Source organism: Leucopleurus acutus (genome assembly GCF_964270905.1).
Source record: "Leucopleurus acutus genome assembly, chromosome: X".
Taxonomy (NCBI): Eukaryota; Metazoa; Chordata; class Mammalia; order Artiodactyla; family Delphinidae; genus Leucopleurus; species Leucopleurus acutus.
The window spans coordinates 1,678,573-1,701,844 of record NC_139148.1 but is presented as its reverse complement, the minus strand read 5'-3'; the positions used below and the strand labels follow the sequence as shown (position 1 = coordinate 1,701,844).

At 48.4% G+C, this 23,272-nt stretch overlaps 1 protein-coding gene across 1 annotated transcript in view; it reads right to left on the bottom strand.

Annotated features, from left to right (window-relative positions):
- The window catches only part of LOC309978432 (glycogenin-2-like), a gene marked incomplete at its 5' end in the record, with an annotated part of 33,845 nt that extends 11,404 nt beyond the window's left edge, over positions 1-22,441 (bottom strand). Inside the window, 8 exons of the mRNA XM_082864906.1 lie at positions 1,419-1,613; positions 3,664-3,886; positions 5,385-5,511; positions 7,651-7,813; positions 9,495-9,669; positions 15,080-15,221; positions 18,769-18,894; positions 22,279-22,441. Of these exons, the coding sequence (XP_082721032.1) occupies positions 1,419-1,613; positions 3,664-3,886; positions 5,385-5,511; positions 7,651-7,813; positions 9,495-9,669; positions 15,080-15,221; positions 18,769-18,894; positions 22,279-22,441 (1,314 nt within the window). The remainder of the gene's footprint in view (positions 1-1,418; positions 1,614-3,663; positions 3,887-5,384; positions 5,512-7,650; positions 7,814-9,494; positions 9,670-15,079; positions 15,222-18,768; positions 18,895-22,278) is intronic.
- Positions 22,442-23,272: the final 831 nt, after the last annotated feature.

Below are 23,272 nucleotides of genomic sequence, written 5' to 3'. Positions count from 1 at the left end.
AACAGGATGGACGTTCCTCAAAATACTAACAGTATTTACCCATATGACCCAGCAAGCCCACTCCTGGGCATAAACCCAGAGCAAACCATAATTAGAAAAGACACATGCACCCCTATGTTCACTGCAGCACTGTTTACAGTAGCCAGGACATGGAAGCAACCTAAATGTCCATCAACAGAGGACTGGGTAAAGAAGATGTGGCACATATATACAATGGAATATTACTCAGGCGTAAAAAAGAATGAAATAGTGCCATTTGCAGAGACATGGATGGACCTAGAGACTGTCATACAGAGTGAAGTCAGTCAGAAAAAGAGAATCAAATATCGTGTAATATCGCTTCTATGTGGAATCTAGAAAAATGATACAGATGAACTTATCTGCAAAGCAGAAACAGAGACACAGATGTAGAGAACAAACTTATGGTTACCGGGGGGGAGGGAAGGCGGGGTGGGATGAATTGGGAGATTGGAATGGACATACATATACTACTATATATAAAATAGATAACTAATGAGAACCTACTGTAGAGCACAGGGAACTCTACTCAAGGCTCTGTGGTGACCTAAATGGGAAGGGAGTCCAAAAAAGAGGGGATATATGGATACATAGAGTTGATTCACTTAGCTGTACAGCAGAAACTCACGCAACATTGTAAAGCAACGACACACTAAAAGAAATTAGTTTTAAAAAATGGACACAAGAATTGTGCTCTGGTGCCGTTGAACAGGAACAGCATACCCTACAGTGCTTAGGGCTGCACCTGGCAAAGAATCAACCTTCAAGAAGTGTGAAAAGCAAAACAAAAAAAACCAATGCAGACTGATGACGTTAGCAGTTCTGGAGGTCAGAAGTCCGCGCTGGGTCTCACTGGGCAGGTGTCCTTGGCAAGGCTGAGTTCCTTCTGGAGGTTCTAGCCAATGGCCCATTTCTTCGCCTCTTCCAGCTCATAGAGGCACCTGTGGCTCCCGTACACCTTCAAAGCCAGAAGCTCACATCTTCCCATCGCTCCCCGTCTCACTCCTGCTTCTCTCCCATCTCATCAAGCTTCCTTTCACCTCCCTCTTAGGAGAACCCTTCTGACGACACTGTGTCCTCCCCGGATAATCCAGGACCACGTCCCCACGTCAAGGTCCTGAACTCAATCCCGCCTGCAAAGACCCCGTTTCCATATAAGGCAGCATTTCCAGCTTCCAGGGATTAGATGTAGCTGTCATTGGCTTTACTGTGACGTGCAATTCTGCCATTTTCTCTAAAGAAACTCAGGAGGCCCTAATACCACAGAGCAAACTGAAGACAGGTTCCTCCCGTCCCCCCAGCCCCTCCCCGGGACCCCAGGGAGCATCCTCTCTGCTTTATCTCGCGGGGGAACCAGCGTCTGTGTCCCCATCGCACCGGTGCGAAGAGCACATACTTACATCTTCCACAGGGCATGCGTCAGGCGAAGCGGGGGTCTCCTCCACCACCACCATGGTGCTCTCAGGCCAAGGCTGGCGGGGCCCCTCCGCCCAATTGGTACAGGGCTCCCCGGAGCGGGGCACAGCATTTGCACACAACCCCTCAGCAGTGGGCGCTGAACTTGAACAAGGCACCCCAGCGCCCCCGAGGTGAGCCTGCAAGAAAAGGTATCCACATTTAGCAAGGTCCTCCTGACATCTTTGCCAATCTCCCGCTGCCCATCCCCTCCCCTGTATGGCCAGTGGTCCCCAGTGCCGACATCCGCGTTCACATTACTGCTCCAGGTGAGAAGGACCCCCAGGCACAGGGTCTCCACGTTTTACTCTTAGAACCACCTGACTTGGTCTTATTTTCCTTCCTAGCCAACCCAGTACCTCGCATACTGCTTTGCAGAAAAGAACAGCAACTTCCTATCAAGAATCTGAATAAACTCCTACTCACTCGTGTCGCATGGTCAGAGAAAGCTTTAGTTCTCTTGAAAAGCAGCACCCAGGTGCACCAAACAGAAACCATAGTAAAAACGCTAAAATGTGAACTCGTTTCAAGATCCCAACGCAAGCATCTGCGGACACTGCACTCCGTTGTACCGATACATGCACTAGTCAAAAACTGACCAGGAAATAAAATTTCCTGGGACCTTATTTTAAAAGGTCTTTGGGGCTTCCCTGGTGGCGCAGTGGTTGAGAGTCCGCCTGCCGATGCAGGGGACACGGGTTCGAGCCCTGGTCTGGGAAGATCCCACATGCCATGGAGCAACTAAGCCCGTGTGCCACAAGTACTGAGCCTGCGCTCTACAGCCCGCGAGCCACAACTACTGAAGCCCGCGTGCCTAGAGCCCGTGCTCTGCAGCCAGAGAAGCCCCCGCAATGAGAAACCCGCGCTCCGCAACGAAGAGTAGCCCCTGCTCGCCACCACTAGAGAAAGCTTGCACACAGCAATGAAGACCCAACACAGCCAAAAATAAAATAAATTAAAAAAAAAAAAGAAACCACCTCCGAATGCTACTTCAATCGAGGAGGGAAAGTGGAAAATGCCCCCTCCAATGACATTTGTAATCAATCATCTTTAGCCACGTAATCTGTGAGTGGCTCTTTCTCTGATGAGGGCGGCTAATTTAAATAATTATTTTTATGCACCAGCCCTGTTAAATCACAGCAGCAATTCTGCTCATGAAACATTTACGGTTTTACACCAAAAAATAAAAAAAAAAAATGTTGCCTGCCTCTTTCAGCATCCTCCTGCATTAAATATAGGATGTAGATGCAGAAGGAAAACTAGCACAAGACCTAAAGTTGGGCTGGCCATTAACTTCCAACTATGGTCTTTCTTTCTTGCGACGAAATGACGTATCTTTCCTTGCCTGAGCCCTTCCTGGGGTGTATCAACATTATTTACTATCTTCTAATTCCGTCCTTTTTTAATGAACATGTCTATAAACGCTGAACTTTTTAAAAACCTTATTTCTTTCATTAATGTAGGCCTTGACAGATTTTTTTAAAATATGTAACTTGGTGAGGAATTCCCTGGCGGTCCAGCGGTTAGGACTCTGCACTTTCACTGCTGAGGGGGTGGGTTCAATCCCTGGTCAGGGAACTAAGATCCTGTAGGCCAAAAAAAAAGAATTTGGAATAAAAAGTGACATTTTAAAAATAAATAAATAAAAATATAACTTGATAATTGCTTAAGATATCCTAAATCTGTCTTTCCTAAAACATAAAAAATGAGAAGAGGGACTTCCCTGCGGGCACAGAGGTTAAGAATCCACCTGCTAACGCAGGGGACACGGGTTCGACCCCTGGTCCGGGAAGAGCCCACATGCCACGGAGCAACTAAGCCCGTGCGTCACAACTACTGAGCCTGTGCTCTAGAGCCCACGAGCCACAACTGCTTAACCCGCACACCTAGAGCCCGTGCACCGCAACAAGAGAAGCCACCGCAATGAGAAGCTCGTGCACCACAGTGAAGAGTAGCCCCCACTCGCCGCAACTCGAGAAAGCCCGCATGTAGCAACGAAGACCCAACGCAGCCAAAAATAAATAACTTAATTAATTTTTAAAAAAGAATAAAACCACTTATAAAAAAAAATGAGAAGAGACTCCAAAAAAAGAGGGAGGAACGTGTATTTGAAGAAAACCCACAGGTGTGGATCACGGAGAGTTTATCCCCGGTCTGAACTCTTGGATGTCAAGGGTATTGTGTGCTTACTGTGTGTCCTGGAGATGTCTGTTCGTCCTCGTGCAGGATATTTTCATAAAGAGGCAGAATGCTGCGGTGGTAAATCCCCCACCAGAGGTTAAGGAAGGACGTCTGATGCTGGCTGACAGACCCAGAGTCCTCCTCCAAGACGGAGCCCGTCTGGGGATTGTACTTGTAGTTCCAAGGCTTCGTGGACCCCAAAAAGTGGACCACCTTCGCGCTCGAGCCGAATCTGAGGAGGAAACACAAAGCATCCGGCCTTCCTCTTGGAAGTGATCACACACAGAGAGCCTGTGACAACCACAGGACTCATCACAGACAGCGGGACGTAAAGACGCATCTCAACGACTTATGGACGATCCTGTCATTAACGACCGCCTAGACTTGCAGTAAAAATAACTGCTTCATCAATCCACGTTTGCAGCCTTTCATTTTCCACAGACCAAGAAACATAATCATAACTCACTTGGGATGTTCCCCAAAACGGGAAGAAGAAATCAGGAGTCTTTTAGAAAGATGGGCAGTACCGTAGCCCAAATCATCTTATCCTGAAAACGATAAAAACTTTAAAAAGTTGATTTTATAGTAGATAACGCGAGCTGCAGACCAGGAAACTGGCTTCTTGTACAAGATGGTGAAGTTTACCCTCTCGACCTTTTTTTTTTCATTATCACCACTCTCACCAACCTCGAAACTTTTTAAACAATTTTTTCTTAATTGCTTTCCTACGAAATTTTAATATCATATTTGCCTTGTATATCTACATTCTGTAGGTACAGCCGTGCTTTTTACATTAAAAAGGATATGATGGCTTTATACCCCACAAACCAGTGTCTGCCTCCTTGGGGGCAGTGCAGCCCCTATTAAAAAAGCACGCTCAAAATCTTCTCAGATTTTCCATTTTCACTTATAACAATGTCCCCAGAGCAGTGGATCTCACACATTTGGTTCTAGGACCTCTTGACGTTCTTACAAATCACAGAGGAACAAAAAATGTTTGTTCACGTGGATTCCATCTGTCCATATTCACCGCAACAGAAGTTAAAACTGAGAAATTAGAAAACCCATGTACCAACTCATTAAAAAACCGTGGGCCCATTATATGTTAACGTAACTTTTATATTTTTTCATAAAGTGTAACTATAACTATATATTACTATATATCTTTTAAATGTGTAAAAAGTGACATCTTTCGTCTCTTCATAAACTATATATATATTTTTTTAAATGCGTAAAATGCCACATCTTTCGTATCTTTTCATAAAATATAACTCTCTATATAACTATATTTTTAAAAATTTGTAAAACGAGTGACACTGCCTATTTTACGAGACGGTTGGTTTCTCATATCTGCACCTGCATTCAGTACAATGCTTTTTTATCACATCATGTCATGGCATTTCTGTAAAATCCCACTGTCCAATTATGAGAAAACAAGAGTGAAAAGATGAAAATGACATGTTAAAATTAAGTTTTTAAAAGTCGCTTTGACTTCAAAGACCCTTGAGAGAGGGGTGGGGAACCCCTGGGGGTTCCCTGGGCAACACTTTGGGAACCACTCTCCTTAAGCCTAGCTGCCTTGATTATCTATCATGTAAAGCAATAAATAAGCGAGCAGAAGGATGATCTGGTTTTTTTTTTTTTCCTTCAAAATGCCAAAAGGTGATATTAGATTCTGAGAGAGGATGGTTGACCAGGTATAGAAGAGTTGGGCTTGGCATGAAACTCACTGTTTGAAAGCAGGGCTGTAGGTGTAGGCCGTGTTGCTACTCAAGTTATAAATGAATGGCAAGTGTTTCTGGATGTCTGCTGTGGACCAGTTACTGAAGAAACTGTTCAACAAGCCTTGGTCTGCCCCTAGAGAGTTAACAAACAGACAAAGAAGTTAATAAAGAATGGTACAGTGCACCAAGAGAATGCAAGACATGTTTGAAGACATCATGGAAAGACACGGGTATCCCAGCGCACAAATTACATTTCCTCTCTCAACCCACTAAAACATGGTCGTTGTCTCAAAAGTGACGGCTAACCCACACCATTCATTTAAAAAGTGCATAGTCTCGGGACTTCCCGGGTGGTCCAGCGGTAAAGAATCTGCCTTCCAATGCAGGGGATGCAGGTATGATCCCTGTCCGGGAACCAAGATCCCACATGCCATGGGGCAACTAAACCCACACGCTACAACTACTGAGCTCGCACACCTCAACGAGAGAGCCCATGGGCTGCAAACTACAGAGCTCATGTGCTCTGGACCCCGCACACCACAATTAGAGACAGGAAAAAAAAAAAACACAAACGCCACAACTAGAGAGAAGCCCGCATGCCACAAAGAAGAGCCCACAGCTCAACCAAAGACGCCACAACTAAGACCCAAAGCAGCCAAACAAAGAAAATAAAATGAAATAAAAATAAAAAGTGCATAGTCTCTCCAGAATTCTCCACTGATGGTGCAAACAATTAATAATAAAATCGCACACGGTCTCCAAAATTCTCCACTCCTCCCCAGGGAATTCTATCTGGTCTTGACAATCGCTGGTCCCATCGATTTTCCCAACTTTGTTACCTCGTCCTTACCTAGAAGGAATTTTTCTTTCCTTTTTTCTATCAATGTTTATTATTATGTCTTTATTGAGGTATAGCTGCTGTACAATAGTATGTAAGTTATAGGTGTATAATACAGTGATTCACAATCTTTTAGACATTATACTCCACTTATAGTCATTATAAACTCTTGGCTCTGTTCCCAGTGTTGTACAATATGTCCCTGTAGCTTATTTTATACCTAATAGTTTGTACCTCTTAATCCCCTATCCCTGTTCTGCCCCCCATCACCACTGATAAACACTCATTTGTTCTCTGTATTTATGAGTCTGCTTCTTTTCTGTTATATTCACTAGTTTGTTGTATTTTTTAGATCCACATATAAGTGATACCATACAGCATACAGCATTTGTCTTTCTCTGTCTGACTTGTTTCATTTAGCATCATGCCCTAAAAGTCCATCCATGTTTCTGCAAATGGCAATATTTCGTTCTTTTTCATGGCTGAGTAATATTCCATTGTGTAGATGCCACATCTCTTTTATCTACTCATCTGTGGACACTGATGTTGCTTCAATAGCTTGACTACTGTAAATAGTGTTGCTATGAACACTGGGGTGCACGTGTCTTTACAAATTAGCGTTTCTGGGTTTTCTTTGGATATATGCCCAGAAGTGGAATTGCTAGATCATACGGCAGTTCTCGTTTTAGTTTTTTGAGGCACCTCCGTCCTGTTTTCCACAGTGGCTGCACCAATCTACATTCCAATTTTTCAATAGTCTACCATTTTCTTTCCCATTACAAAAATTCTAGTATTTTTCCCATGGACTAACGCCTGTTCAGGCAAGTGTCTGGTTTCAGTTCATTCTCCCCTTTATTCTATATCGGGGTTGGCCAACGAAGGCTTGCACCCATTTTTGTAAATAAAGTTTTACTGGAACACATCCACGCTCATTTAAGTCCTGTCAATGGCTGATTTCACCCTACAACGACAGGGATGAATATCTGTCACAGAGATGAGACGCCCCACGATGCTGAAAACATTAATCACCTGGTCCTTTTTTATTTTATTTTGGCTGCGCCGCGAGGTTTGCGGGATCGTAGTTCCCTAACCAGGGATGGAACCCGTGCCCCTGAAGTGGAAGTGCGGAGTCCTCACCACTGGACCGCCAGGGAAGTCGCCCATCGGGCCCTTTAAAGAAAGGTTGTCCACACACCCTAGGTGATCAGGACTGAGGAGTTCTCCCTTCTACCCATCGAAGATATTGTCAACGGTCCTCCCTACTGTGTACTTACTTAATTATATTTTCATCTCTTCCTGCACTTGTTCTTCAATCCCCAACTTTAACTTGCCACTCACAGATACGGGGTGGTGGGGACTATAGCTGTCAGTGGGGCAGAGGGATGTGTTCAGGCCCCATTCTCTCCCACAAATGTCCAGCTGCCCTTCACCTACCGTCAAAGCTGCCGTGGTCCGTGGCATGCCGCAGCAAGAGGCCATGCGTCTCCAGGGAAGGTTGGAAGACAAACACCCCGCTATTGAAGCAATCCGGCCATCCGGGATCCGGGGCCGCAGAAAGCTCTCTCCTACTGAACAGCTCATCGATATTGGACAGCACCTGGAGCAACAGAGCGTGGGGGACCCGTACGATCTCACAGGGAAGAACCAATCTGACTCCATATTACACCTGTTTCTCTTAGTTTAACCTTTGTATTCTACCGCTTTTGCTGCAAGTTAATCACCAAAGGGATGTTGCCCATAAGCTTAAACAATACATAATGGCCCAGCTCTGGGAACCCTGCCTCTGGTGCAATGAGTGTTAAGCTAAAATACCTCTGTTGCGCTCACAGGAAAACCTCATCAGGCCCACCTGTGAATGGCTGCAAGAAGGAAGAAATTCTGACCAGTAGCAGGACTTCAGCCCCTCCCCTTTTAGTATAAAAGCAGCTTGAATTCTAACTCAGGGCAGATGGGTCTTTGGGACACGAGTCCACCATCTTCCCGGTCTGCCGGCTTTCCGAATAAAGTCATTATTCCTTGCTCCAACACCTCGTCTCTCAATTTACTGGCCTGTCTCGTGTGGTGAGCAGTACAAGCTTAGACTCAGGAACAGCGACGCTTCTCTTAACCTCGGGGGCACAAGTGAGAAATGCAACAGGAACTTCACAATGGGCCAGACAACGTTCAGTGATGGGAAACTTATACCCAATTTTTTGACTGACTCTCTTATTTTTTTTTATTTTTTTGCAGTACGTGGGCCTCTCACTGTTGCGGCCTCTCCCATTGTGGAGCACAGGCTCCGTACACACAGGCTCAGTGGCCATGGCTCACGGGCCCAGCCGCTCCGCGGCACGTGGGATCTTCCCGGACCAGGGCACGAAGCCGCGTCCCCTGCATCGGCAGGCGGACTCTCATCCACTGAGCCACCAGGGAAGCCCCTGACTCTCTTCTTTTAGACTTATATTCAAAAGAGAAGAGTGTGAGTGTAAGATTTCAAGGGTTTGAAGTAACACCGTCACTGAAATGCAATTATCACCTCAAGGTTCTTAAGATCCTCCATGGAATGCTCTTAATTGTATATATTCTCTTTCCTCTAGCAAATGTGACCTACAAGACCGGAAATCCATAAACAGAGAGGTCTGCAAGTCAGTATCATATAATCCACTGTCTTCGAGAGCTTGACCACCAACAGCAGTTCTCTCCAACACCTACCGGCTTTCTGAACTGTGCTGTTTGGGAAAGAAATTACTCTGATTACGCACTTATTATTTTCCTCTCCACCCCCGTTTTCCTACAGAGCTGCTTTTGCACAACCAAGACAAGCTCGCATGTATCTCTGACACTCCAACCTCATTTTACATTCCAAGTTTCCAATGGCTTTTTACGAACGTGCCCATCCTGGGCTCCTACACCAAAGGCAACTACCCCAAATGACAATGGGAGATGCCATAGCTTCAGAAGCCAGGTGTACCAGTCCCTTCAGGACTCTCTAATTTACAATCAAGAAAGAATATTTCTCTAATATTTTACCCTGTGTAGATAAAATAATGTGATTACAAGCCCCTCCTCGGGAAGGAACATGCCTTCAAGCATCCCAGTGTACGCAGCAGGGCCCACTGCAGTAGGTGTGTTCTATCTGATGTTGATCGACTAAACGATGTTGGTGATAGTGATGGACGTTACCTGGTGGGGATCCACCGGCACGAGCTAGCAGCTTGCTTAAGGAGGGAGCAGCATGGTCTTTGTCGGGGGTTCCTCAACAGGTGGAGGGTCTGGTCCTTGCCCTCCCTTGTACTCACCAGGGTATCTGCATCCAGGAAGACGCACTTGCTATAATGGGTGAGTGTCCAACAGTGAAGCTTGGTGAGGGTGACTCCGAGCTCAGGTCTCTTCAGAAAGGCCAGGTGGATGTAGTCTACACTGTCTATCAGGTTCACCTCGATGACCTCATCAAACACCCTCGAGAGGATCACCCTGGAAAAGACATGCCAAATCCCAGGAGAACAGCCCACCATCTAACATGAGACATGCTGTCCCCTGCTGCTGCAGTCTTCATACCAGGCTTTATTTTCCCCATGTGGGTCTCGTGGCTTTGCCCACATTCCATTCATGCTTAAAACTTAGGCAAACGTGAAAAGCAAGACACATTAAACTGTCTTAACACAGACTGATTCGGGTCATCTCTTAGGAAGGCACTTTCTCTTTCCAAAGTGCACGGGCAGTGAGAAGGGAAGGCTGAGTAGGTAGAAACCAACAGAAGCTCTCCATCAGTTTTTACTTTACATATTCAAAACCTACATCGCTCGTTGCATACAAGTTTGAGACTCAAATTTTGAAAGAATGTACATTTCATCAAAATGAAATGTGCCTCTGTTGCATTAAAAATTGTTTTTGCTTAAATTCTACTTCATCATTGCCTGGAATATCTTTGCGATGACAGAAAATTAAGAAGGTGCTAGAAAAAGGATAGGGGCATGTCAAAAGGATACAGTAAGTCAGTCAGGAGGAGGTCCCAGGAGCCAAAGCTGACGCAATTTGGGCAAGAAAACAAAAACAAAAGCAGGGCTTCCCTGGTGGCGCAGTGGTTGAGAGTCCGCCTGCCGATGCAGGGGACGCGGGTTCGTGCCCCCGTCCGGGAAGATCCCACGTGCCGCGGAGCGGCTGGGCCCGTGAGCCCTGGCCGCTGAGCCTGCGCGTCCGGAGCCTGTGCTCCGCAATGGGAGAGGCTGCGACAGTGACAGGCCCCCGTACCGCAAAAACAACAACAACAAAACCTAAAGTATAAAATGAATATTCACGGATTCATTCTGATATCACAAGTGAATACATAAGTAAATGGGGTAAAAGGGGTAGCTCTTCCTCCCAGAAGAATTCCAAGTAATAAATGTAGAAGGAATGATGGAAAGAGAAAAGTCACCATTAGATGAACATCACAGTGGTAAGTGTTGCAGACAAAATTCACTGATGAACCCTAAAAGCCATGAGTAAAGGTTTTGAGGAGAAACAGCATGTTTTCATAGTCTAAAAGTACCTCTCCCAAGATATTTATCAATTACAAAGATAAAAATAATGATTTGACAGTAGAGATACCCCAAAGGAGACCGAGGTTAATGTCACCAGTACCAAGACATCACACACTCCACAATATCACACACTGAAAAAGGTACTTTCTTCTTTGTAATTCTTTCCTACTTTTCATTGCTTGGTTTCAATTTTTTTCTCTCCCTTGTGTTTTTTGTTTATACCCTTTCTAGTCCTCTGGTGGTTGCCACCCTTAAATCCTCAACGCATCTGTTTAACCTTACTATTTCCTATCAAATGTAACAATAGTTATCATCTATAACTTCGCCCCAGACAAGACAGGGATATTAGCGTATGTTCACCTGTCTCCCTCCTCTTTTATCCCCCAACCACCTCCCATGGGGACTGTTAATTCCAGGTTTTCGTAATTATTCACCAATACATTCCCAATTAACTCTCAATATTACTCATTTATTTGTTTTGCACTGCTTCTTACATTCTATTTCTTCTTTCTTGGATTCACATTTCATCGTGCTTGAGTATATCCTCAAGTAATTTTTTCTCAAAGGTCGTTGAGGGGTAAAACGGCTGAGCTTCTGCATATTTGAAACATCTTGATTTTGCTTTCAAATTGCATTTAGCTGAATACAGACATTTCATTTCAAAATTAGGTAGTCTAAGAGCTCTGAGGCATCAGCTGTCTCAACCAGGCTGAGACCTGAAATGCCTTTAGTACTTTTTCTTCTTTCTTCGTGCTCTGAAATGGTACCTTCTGTATCATCAACACTTGGGTTTCCTTCATTCATTCTGCTCAATGCTCAGGGAACACCCACAATCTAAAATCCTTCCTCAGAGCTGAAATATTTCCTTGAATCCCTTCTCTCCACTCCTGTCCTTTCTGAAACTCCCAGTCTTAGACAGATGCTGCAGCTTCTGAGTCTATCTTTTCTATTTTTTAGTAGCTTTTCCACTTCTACTCTACATTTGTGCTTTCACGTTGCACAGTATTCAAAGTAACTCTCTAAGAAAATACCACGCCATCACCAATTTCCTCCTGCTTTTTACCCAGTTATTTATGGAATTTATGGCATCCTCAAGATTGTATAAAGAGGGAGGTAGAGGGCCAAGAAATGTCATTCTACGTTACTACAAGTAGCACCTATGTCCTTACAGGCTTTTGTTCAGCTCTCCTTGCCTCCTTAACTTAAATTCCTGGAGGGAGAATTAAGTTTCAAGAATGCAATTTGTGTGAACCTACAAGCACATGCTACTGGGTCCCCTTCCCTGCAGAAAGACTCCCCCAACCATGGATGTACCACACAGCCTGGAGGAATGGCAGTCTCTTGAACACCGCCCCCTGGTCATTTGGAGTCACAGGTCACTGTTTATGTCCTACTGCCCTGACTGCATCACAGAGCACCGCTCCTCAACCCTACCAACGACCGCAAAATACATAACTGGTTCTACAACAGTGCAACTAGGTCTGCCTCAGTGAGCCTTTCCCAGTCTTTCTGTGACACTGTCCCTGAATATTTTACAGTTCATCATGAGTAGACTGAAAGACTGAAAAAACGTGCTGACAGCTTTGGACAGCTGAGGAGATAGGAATCTAGCAGAGAACAGACATGTCTGGGTTTTTTTGGCTTTATCAGTTCTATGTAACTGTTCCACGCACACCATGACTCAGGAGATGATGATGGGACCACAAAGAGGTCCCCCCAAGGATGCGTGGCTACCCCCAGGGTCACCGTTCCCAACGCTGGGTCCACTGCAGCCCTTGGTCTGACTCTGAAGACCCAGCGGCCCGGGCACAGGGAAATGTCCGCTGCACACAAATGTATTTTCTTCTCTTTTCTTTCTCTTTGGGGCCTGCAGGAATCATCTTAGACAAGAAGAAATACACCTTGAGCATCCACTCATTTGAAACACTATTGGGAGAATGGGTGACGGCCAATTTGGCTAAAGATTAATGACATCACTTCATGTCAATGACTAAGGTCTGTGCACGCCCCCCCTCCCAAAACACCGACGTTTAAAAACACATTTGCCAGCCTGACGCGTCATACGTATCACTGGGCTGTTTGATGTGACAGGACTTCAATGTCTGTGAAGACAAGAGTACGTATCCCTTGGTCATGCCGTCTACCCTGGTTGCATCCATCCATCCATCTCTGCTTATCATTTGGAAGAGTTCTTTCATTATTCTATGGACAACACCCTCTCCTCGTTATAAATTTTATAAATGGGCTCCCTAATTGGCTTGTTCTACCTTTTACGTTTACACAAATACATCTGACATACAGCAGTTCTGGTACCCTTTGTTTTGTGTAATTAAAAATGGCAGACACGTGAAGCAATCGTCTATGTCGGTATCTGGAGACGTTTCTCGTTATCACAAAGGCAAGGAGGGTTGGCGCGGGGGGAGGGGGGGTGCTCCTGGCACCTGGTGGGTGGAGGCCAGGGATGCTGCTACACACCCCACAGGGCACAGGATGCCCCTCATCTGAGGGTCATCCAGCCCCAGATGTCAGTCATGCCAAGATCTCGACTTCTAAGATTTTCCTACACTTTAAATTTTACCTTTATCTTCAAAATCTACCTGGAAATCATGTGGGTATGTGTTCAACTTTTATATAAAAGGATCACATCATTGCCTTTCTCTGATACAGTGATGCGATGAATTGCAATGATAGATTTTTATACAATGAACTATCCTTGCTTTCTTACAGCAAGCATCATTTCTTTCTTTTTTTGTCTTCTTTATTTTATCGAAGTACAGTTGATTTACAATGTGGTGTTAGTTTCTGCTGTATAGCAGTGACACAGTTATACATACGTATACATTCTTTTTCATATTCTTTTCCATGATGGTTCATCACAGGATACTGAATATAGTTCCCTGTTCTATACAGTAGGACCCTGTTGTTTATCCAGCATCATTTATTTCTTTATTCCAGCTAGAGTTGCCTTGTTGATAATCTGTACTGGGGGGCTTTTCTCATCTATATGGAAACACAATCAAATCTGTAAATCAAGTTTCCGTATCAAGGTTAGCACAGTGTCTTAAAATAAAGGAACACATTGATTTTTTCCCCCCTGGGCTCTCAGATAGTTCTTTTTGCATGGACATTAATTTACTGTGCCCAGTTTTACAGAACATCCCTTACAATTGCCCAGGCCCAGGCCCTTCCCCCAGATAAGCCTTTGATAACGTTCTCCACTTCTCCCACTGTTACTGGTCCACAGAAGGGCTTCAGTTCTTCTGGTGTCATGTGGGTCATCTGAATTTCCCTACAAGGATCAAGTATTTCCTACTTTCAATTTTATCAGCAAAGTGTTCTACGTAGTATTTAAGTTTAAAATTTAAGTCGCATCCAGCCACTGTGGAAACCAGTGTGGAGGTTCCTTACAAAACTAAAAACAGAGCTACCTTATGATCCAGCAATCCCACTCCTGGGCATATATCCGGAAAAAACTCTAATTCAAAAAGAAACATGCACCCCCCCCAATGTTCACAGCAGCACTGCTCACAGCAGTCAAGACATGGAAGTTACCTAAATGTCCGTCGACAGATGAATGGATAAAGAAGATGTGGTACATGTATACAATGGAATATTACTCAGCCGTAACAATGGATGAAAGGATGCCGTTTGCAGCAACATGGATGGACCTAGAGATGGTCACACTAAGTGAAGTACGTCAGAGAAAGACATATAACATACGAGAGCACTTACACGTGGAATCTAAAACATGACACAAATGAACTTATTTACAAAACAGAAACAGACTCACGGACATGGAAAACAAACTTATGGTTACCAAAGAAGAAAGGGGGGAGGGATAAATTGGGAATTGGGGATTAAGAGATACACACTACTATATATAAAATAGATAACCAACAAGGACCTACTGTAGAGCACAGGGAACTCTACTCAATATCCTGTAATAACCTATAAGGGAAAAGAATCTGAAAAAGAATATATACGTATGTACATATAACTGAATCACCTTCCTGCACACCTGAAAATAATACAACATTGTAATTCAACTATATTTCAATAAAAACGTAAAAAAAAAATCTTTAACTTAGGACAGTTGCTTCTCAAAGTTGCCCTCTCCCCCCCAAAATAACTGGCATCTGAATTTCCGTAGTTGAGACAAGACACGGTACCCACACAGCGTGTTGTCTACAAGGATTCTGAAGTTGGCCACACCCCTGGCAGAGCCTCCTCCTTTAATAACGACCGGAGGGCAATGTGCAAGTGTCTGAGGCCCCCCCGGACAGCCGGTGGTCCGGGCCCACGAACCATGGCTGGGACCTGCGTCTTCAGGAGGAAGGACCAGGTGTGTGTCTGAGTCTTACCTGAGCAGGTTGGACACCTGAGGGGTGACCAGCACCACCAGCCTCCTGGTGGCCCTGTGGTCCCGCAATGATTGCCCCAGCACCAGGGCCCCCTGGCAGTAGACGTCATTGGTAGCCAGCGTGACGAACGCTTGGTCAGACACTGTGGACGCAGACAAAAACAACAGGGTTATGTTTTCGACGGGTCTCATGGGACGGCGGGCTGAGGGTCACCTCCAATCCTCTCAAGCTTCACAACTCTAACTCAATAACTGTTCGCTGTTCTAAGATACGCATCGAGGACATTTCACATGCATCCTTTTGTTTCAAAATAAAGCAAAAAAATTCTTCAAAACAAGAAAAAGAAACACACACACAGGAAAAGAGGAAACCCTAAACACGAGTGAGACAAAGCTAAGAGGAGCAGCACTAGAATTCCCTGGTTCAGATTAACAGATACAAACCACTGTATATAAAATAAACACGAGGCCCTACTTGTATTGCACAGGGAACCATGTTCATTATCTTGTAATAACCTATCAGGGAAACGAGTCGGAATAATATAGATATATACGTATAACTGAATCACTCTGCTGTACACCTGAAATCAACACAACGTTGTAAATCGTCCAGGCTTCAATTTAAAAAAGCCTTCCTGGTGCTGCCACACGGCAAATGGGCACAGCTCAGACCCCTTATGTGACTCTGCATTCAAGTCTCAAAAACTCACCCAAAACAGGTGGGTCTTGGGCGAACACAAAGCAACAGGTGGAAACAGAGCTTTGGATTTTCTGAGTCACCATGAGGACTCCCACCCAGCTCAAAAGAACTGGGCTCTCAGAAGGAATGGCCAGAGCCATTAATTAAATTCCACACAACCCACTTGTTGGAAAGACTTCAACTCAAGGATATATGAGGCCGAGGAGATGGGAGAAGGGAAGATATATTGTCTCATTAACCAAAAGGCTCTCAGTTTCCTAATGTCTCCACAGCAGAGGAAGAAACTCGGATGGCCAATCCGATTTATGGCAGTTTTGAATCTCAGTGGGAACTCGTGACATTGACTTTAACGGGGACTTTGAAGCAGTGCGAGTCTGGGACCCCCAGGAGCTGGTTGCCAGGATAAAAACAAAGGGATCCAGAAATCCAGGCCTTGGCTCCCCTGCTGTGGACAGAAATTAAAATTCACAGCCCACGGCTGGAACACACAGAGCTCAGTTCTCAAAGACCAGACGGTCTTCCCCTCCAGCCACCGTGCCCTGCCCAGAGCACGGCCCAAAGACACCGTCACGCCAAACAGAACACCAGGACCCAAGCTTCTGGAGCCGGTTTTCCTGCAGCTGGCATCGTACCCTTGACATTCCACTGGGGTAAACGCCCAAGTGTGCCTGTTCCAACAGCTCCTGTCTACACATTATCCTGTATTAAGAGGGAATGAGAATTCCTGGCATTTCCACTGTGGGCTGAGTATTAAGGACAGCAGACCTCAGAACTCAAGTCTGCAGCCCAAAAGATATCTGTCTAGCTATCCACCCATCCAGCCATTTTTCTACCCATCTATCATTATCTAACGTCTGTCTATCCAGCTGTTTATCATTCACCTATTACCTATCTATTTCTCTATATCTATCACCTATCTCTACCTATAAACAGAGCCACATCATCTGGGAGGTCTCTGGGGTGGCTGAGGCATGGGGCAGGTGGGCTACAGTGGGACCAGGCAGCAGCGACGGGCAACTGTCCAGAGCTTCCGATTCTCGGGGAGAGACAGACAGGGCTGGGTCTGCAGAGTAGGTTTTACGGAACTACTGGACTCTCCCTTTGCTAGGGGGAGGGATTATGGCTTCTGCTAACAGGATGACAAGACAGCCCCAGTGGAGAGAAGACCCCCTTTCTCCAGCGACCCCAAGACTCAACGGCACGTTCTAGGTCAAAGACACATGACTCCAAAGGCCAGCCCCCAGGGGCCGGGGCATGATGGTGCAAAATCATGGCTGGATAAAATCTCCATCTCAAGTGCAAAGGCAGACCAGTGGATGTTAATGTCACAAAGGCTGAAAACTTCATGGACAAGTCTGCAGATTCCAACACCACCTTACCTCTAAGAAACTCCCATCTGTCAGGTTTGGGCGTGGCATCAAAAAAACAGCCACAATTATCCAAGCCTCCTGCATTGAAAGGCTTTGTTTCCACCAGGCAGGGCGCTGGGGAGGGGACTTTTGGCATGCGTGCAGGGTGGGAAAACAGAAATAGAACGGGTGGCTGTCCTCCAGCCCCAGGTTGGGGGGAAAAAAAATGCCGCAAAACCGAGTTCATCCTGAAGACGGCGGTGGCTGACAGTTTTATAACAGGTCTGGAGAAATGTTTACTTCTCTTCCTCGCCTTCCTCTACCCCACCCCTCTTACAACCCACCCCCGGACCCTCCCCCGAAATAACATCCCGACTTCCTCCTCTGCCCCTCCTCTTATACTCAATGGTGTTTTTTGTTCCCTGCAAAGTGCTGAACACCCAGATGGGCTCTTTCTAGCACATTCCGTGGCCGATATGTCCGAACGACCCTCCTGAATGCTACCATTATATTGACCCCAGCGGGTTGGCAGAAAATGTGTTTTTCACTCTGCAGAGCTCCAAACCGCCGCCTGGAACACACAGACTTTTCTGCTTCTCTGCGAAGAATCTGACAGCACACCGCAGCACACGGCAGGATATCTGCCTTTTCTGCCCCAACAATTCTCCTCTCTAAGGCACAGAGGAGGTACAGAAGCATGGAAACCGCTCCCTGAATTACCAAATCGCTCCTCTGAATAAAAAGTAACCAGATTTTTTTTTTTTCCTGAAAAATGCACTCATGCATGTTCAGGCCCGGACTGGTGCAGGCACGGGATGTCTTCATGATAAAAACGGGACGGGCATCTTTCCCATGGGTGGAGGTTGTGTTTCATCACCACATTTCTTGGGAGCTTTTTTTGTTTTTTTGGCCATGTCGCAGCATGTGGGATCTTAGTTCTCCCACCAGGTGTGGAACCCGTGACCCCTGCATTGGAAGCACGGAGTCCCAACCACTGGATCCCCAGGGAACTTCTCCATCCTCACGTTTCTACGCTTTGGAAGTCTACTGTCCAAATCGGATGTCCACTCCAGACCCAAGAGAAGGCAGACAGGACCGAATTGCAGCCCTGGGGGGGCCAGGCTCGCCGAAGTCCCAGCATCTGGCTACGGTCGGCCTGCTGCCCCGCTGCAGGATTAACCCTGGATCTTTACCGGAATAACCAGTTCTGCCTCCAGTCTGACCTCGAGGGGCGAGGCTGGGGGAGGGGAACCACAGGCTCTGTCTTCCCAGAGCCATAGGGGCACGAACTCCCACGGGTCTCCGCGTCCGTGAGACGCCCACGCGTTTCCACGCTGGCCAACAAACCAGCCCATTTAATCTCCAAGGGCTACTTTTATACAGAAGGAAAATTACCAAATCTCAGCGCCCCCTGACCATACTAAACCTCGCCCGCCTCCCAGCTGCTGAGACCCCCATCTCCACTTGCCCCAGGGACACCAAGCTCTCCAGCCCCGGGGGACACTGGGAAGGCGCACCGTGGGAGCTGAGGGGTTGGGGGCGACCTTGCGCGCGCAGAGCGGGGGCTGCCCCCAGCGCGGGCCAATCTGAGCCGCGCCAGGAGAGCAGGGAGGCTGAGCACGAGGGGTCTTCCCGACTCACCCGGCATGGTCTGAGGCCCAGCGCGCCGTGGGCACCGGGCGGCCAAGTGCGCCTGGGCGCGGGGCCGGCCTCGAGCCGGGCCTGGCGGAGGCGTCGTCTCCAGGCGACCCGCGCGGAGCTCCGGGCCTGCGGAGACAGCTCGGCATTCCAGACAGACCCCCGGGGCTGCAGCACCGCCCTACAGCCCCTCCCCCGGGTCAGCCCCTCCCCACCCCGGTCTCCCCATATTCCCTCTGCGCTCCGGGGCTGCCTCTGCCCACACCACCGTCGTCCCCGGCCCCTGCCCGCCCGGGTGTCCCCAGCGACCTCGCCGCGCCCCGGGCAGCCTGTGTCCCAGGCTGGCCCGGCGCCCCTCGCCCCGCAGAATACTCTTCGCCCCGCGACCACCACTGCGCCGCCCACCCGCGCCCTTCCTCAGCGCTCAGGCAGCTCGCGCGCCCCCAGGCCCCCCGAGCGCCCAGGCCGCCTCCGCGCGCCCCTCCCCAGGCCCAGCACCTCCACTGCGCCCCCGAAGCTTCCGCCTGGCGCCGGCGCCTCCCCCGCCCCCCGGCCTTCCGCACCCCTGCGCCCCGCCCCGCTCCTCCCCCGCGCTCGGGCAGCTGCAGCGCCAAGTCCCCGCCGCGCCCAGGCCGCCTCCGCGCCGCCCGGCCCCTGCGCCCCGGCACCTGCGGCGCTCCGGCAGCCTCTGCCCGGGCCGGCGCCCCTGCCCTGCGCCCACCACGCGTCCCCGGCGCCCCAGCGCCTCGGCCCGGCCTGCTGGGCTGCGCTCCGGAAGCCCGCCCCCGCCCCCGCTCTGCCGCCCCGGGCGCTGGTCCACGCGACCGCCGCAGCCCCGCGCCAGGCCGGCGCCGCCTCGTGCCCGGCCCCTGGCGCCCCGGAAGGAGAGCCGGGAGGGGGCAGCGGCCGCCGGGCATCCTCGCCCCGCCCCGGCCCCCCGACCCCTCCCCGCCCAATCCAGGAGTCTGAGGCGTCTGCGCTCGGACATCTCACCTTTAACCGGCCAGCCCCAAAGTAAACGTTTGCAGTGGCCTCCCGGGCCCAAGGCCGGCGCGCTGCCCGGGCAGAGGCCACGCTGGAAACGTGATCTTACTGAACGAACGCTCAGTGAGCGAAGGAAAGGGGCATGCAAGCGTGCACGGTGCGTGTACGCAGGAGAGAGTTACTGAAAATCAATGAGTGAGTGATGGAGTGATGGGCACCTCGGCTGCTGAATACGTGCGTCAGGGAGGGAGAGAATTATGAGTGAATGAATGGAGTAGATAAACGAGGGAATACATTTATGAATGAATGCATGCATGAGCGAGTGAATTAATGAATGTGTGAATGCAGGAGTGGACGAATGGAATGAATGAATGCACGTGTGAGTGCATGCCCGCATGAGTGGATGAGTCGCCATCTGAACCCTGTGAGCCACGGCGGGTTGTAGAGAAGGAGAGAGGAGTGGGCCAGATGCTGTCCTCAGGGAGGGTGCAGCCACTGGCTGGGGCCATAGGAGCGCGTAAGAACCAGGGGCCCGAGAAACCAGGCGGTATCTCAGGAATTCTCCCACCTGCTGGACCTTGCCCATCCAGCACGTTGTCATGTCCTGCGGGATCAAGGGTCCAGGGAACACGGATCGACAGAAGGAATGGACATTCCTGAGTAACGGGGCTTCCTGCTCTGAAAATGTCACCTGGGGGGGGGTGGAAGGCGTCGCGGGGGGGGGGTCATCTCTCCACTACAACAACTATAGCCCCAGCAGGCCTCACCCCCCGGCCCCCCCCCCGCCCCGTGTTGCTTCTCCACCATCTGTGCAAACATAGTTTTAACAAAGGCAAAGGAGTTCTTCCCACGCGGATGTCCTGATCTCGAGGAACCCGCCCCCTCAGGGTTCCACACTTCACACTTTGGGAACCGGTACAATTTCAGCTCAAGAAGCGACAGAAAAAATCTTAAGAGAGGACATAGCCGATGCTAAACCTCGTCAGCGATCGACGCAGTAAGGCGTGGATGTCACCCATCGCCCAGCAGACTGGGATCTCTGTCTGAGCTTTTTGCTGGAGTTCATGCCCCATGGGGAACAGGGGGCTTGGCAGGCTTAAAACCATCGGGGTTCACTTGCCTTGGAATAAGAAGGGGATTCCCCGTGCCATGTGGGGAGACAGATGAGGCAAGAGCCCAGAGCCTCAGGGCATCTGTCCACAGACACAGCACCGTGGATGGATAGCCATCGGCCTCGAGGGACAGATGCCGCAGGTGTTTTCAGCATCCCGTCACAGATGGGCTCAGAGCTATCTCAGAAATCGCGTCCAGGTGACAGAGCTGGGCCAGGCCGGCTGGAAAACGCTAGGGCAGGACCCCACCTCATCACGCTGTCTGCAGAATGCAGATCTCGTATGCGATGAAAGTGTGGCTGATGTCGCTAAGCAGGAAAAGGGCACGGACCCCTCTGCCCGCCCCCTGGGCACTATGTGCACGTACTTATTATCGGGGTGCTGCAAGATGTCTGCGGGACTTACTGAACCTCTAGAAGCCTCCCTGAAATCCCTGCAGCTTCTGAACCATTGGAAGCATCAGGATATGAGTAACAACCAGGGGAAGACTCTTCCTGCAGTCAGTGCTGGTTTGGGTTTGGTTTTGGTTTTTTCCTTAACCATTTTTTAAAATTGAAGTATAGTTAATTTACAATGTTGTGTTACTTTCTAGTATACAGCAAAGTGATTCAGTTACATGTATATTCTTTTCAAAATTCTTTTCCATTATAGAAAAGAATCTATTGCTTTTTAATAAAAGATTAATACAAAGAATCTACTTCCATTTATTTTCCATCTTGTTATAACAAGATACTGAATATAGTTCCTTGTGCTCTACAGTAGGTCCTTGTTTATCTGTTCTGTGTACAGTAGTTTGTACCTGTTACTCCCGTACTCCTAATTTATCCCTCCCCCATCCCTTTCCCCTTTGGTAACCCTAAGTCTGTTTTCTACATCTGTGACTGTTTCTGTCTTGTACACGAGTTCATCTGTATCATTTTTGTAGATTCCACATGTAAGTGACATCAAATGATATTTGTCTTTCTCTGACTTACTTAATATGACAGTGCTGGGTTTCTGTCCCCTGCCAGCCAACCTGAAAGAGGCTCAGGTGCTTCTGACACAGCCAGACAGTCTCAGGAAGGGTCCGTTCTGAGCCCCGAGGTCTCCTCAGCCCCCAGCGGCCCCCTGGCTTCCAGAGGAAGGGGACGGTTTCCCAGCCTCTGTGCTTGTCTGACTGTTGTCTCCAGTGTTTGCCAAGTGTCCCCACTCACCCGTGCCACAGGGTCATTCCGTTTGGTCCCATTCTGGCCTCTTTCTGCCCCAGGGCTGCAGTGCTCCTGTGTGACACTGGGGATATGGGGAAAAGGACCCGCCAGAGCGTTCCGACAACAAGAGGTCCCCTTTGAAACGTCCCAGACAGCGTCTGCGTCCTTCAGTCCACATCGCGGGGTGGTGAGATTCTAAAATTTTCCCTTTGCCCTGGGTTAGAAGTTACCTGCCAGCAGGATTTCCACCTCAGGACCAGGGACGTTCGGAAGTGGGTGACTCTCGGATGTGGGGTGTCCTGTGCACTGGGGTTGTGGAGAAGCATCCCTGGTACCCACACCCCACAAAGCGACTCCACACATCACCAACTGTGCCCCTGGGGAGAGAGCCATGCAGGGTTTCAAACTACAATCGCAGATAGATCATGATAGACAGACAGACAGATAAATCATAGACAGATAGAGATACATAGATGACAGATCTAGCAGGTAAACGATAATAGAATTATAATAGATAATAGATAGGTAGATGATAGCTCCAAAGATAGAAAGCTAGATAGATAGATAGCAAAGACCAGTCTTTGCTGTCATGGGCGCGTCCTGTGCCCTGTGGGGGGCGGAGCAGCCTCCCTGCTCTCCACACATCAGATACCAGTAGCTCTTCCCAGCTGTGACAGTAAAAGCGTCCCTAGGCATCGCCAAGTGTCTCTGGGGGAGTACAATTGTCTCTGGTTGCGAACTACAGCCAGAGAGAGAGGGAGAAAGAGAGATGATGGAAGATGATAGATGATTGACATGTGGATAGATTGACAGGATAGATACACAGATAGATGATAGATGATAGATAGGTTAATTACAATTATAATATATAGATGAGAGAGAGAGAGAGAGAGAGAGAGAGAGGTTGATTGATAAATAGAAGATAGAATCTCTGATGCTAAGTCAGGGTTTCTCAACCTCAGCACTACTGACATTTGGGGCTGGGTGGCTCTGATGTGAGGCGTCCTGTGCCCTGTGGGGTGTGAAGCAGCTTCCCAGGTCTCCACCCGCCAGGTGCCAGGAGCACCCCCTCCCCACTTGTGACAGCTTGACAATTGTGTCTCTGTTTTGACGCCCTCTGAGAGAAGGAGGGGATTTCTTTGGCCCAGAGGGGAAGAGAGGGTTAACAAGCTACAGTCCAGGTTGGCGGAGGGGGCGTGGATCACGGCACGTCCTTGCCGGGTT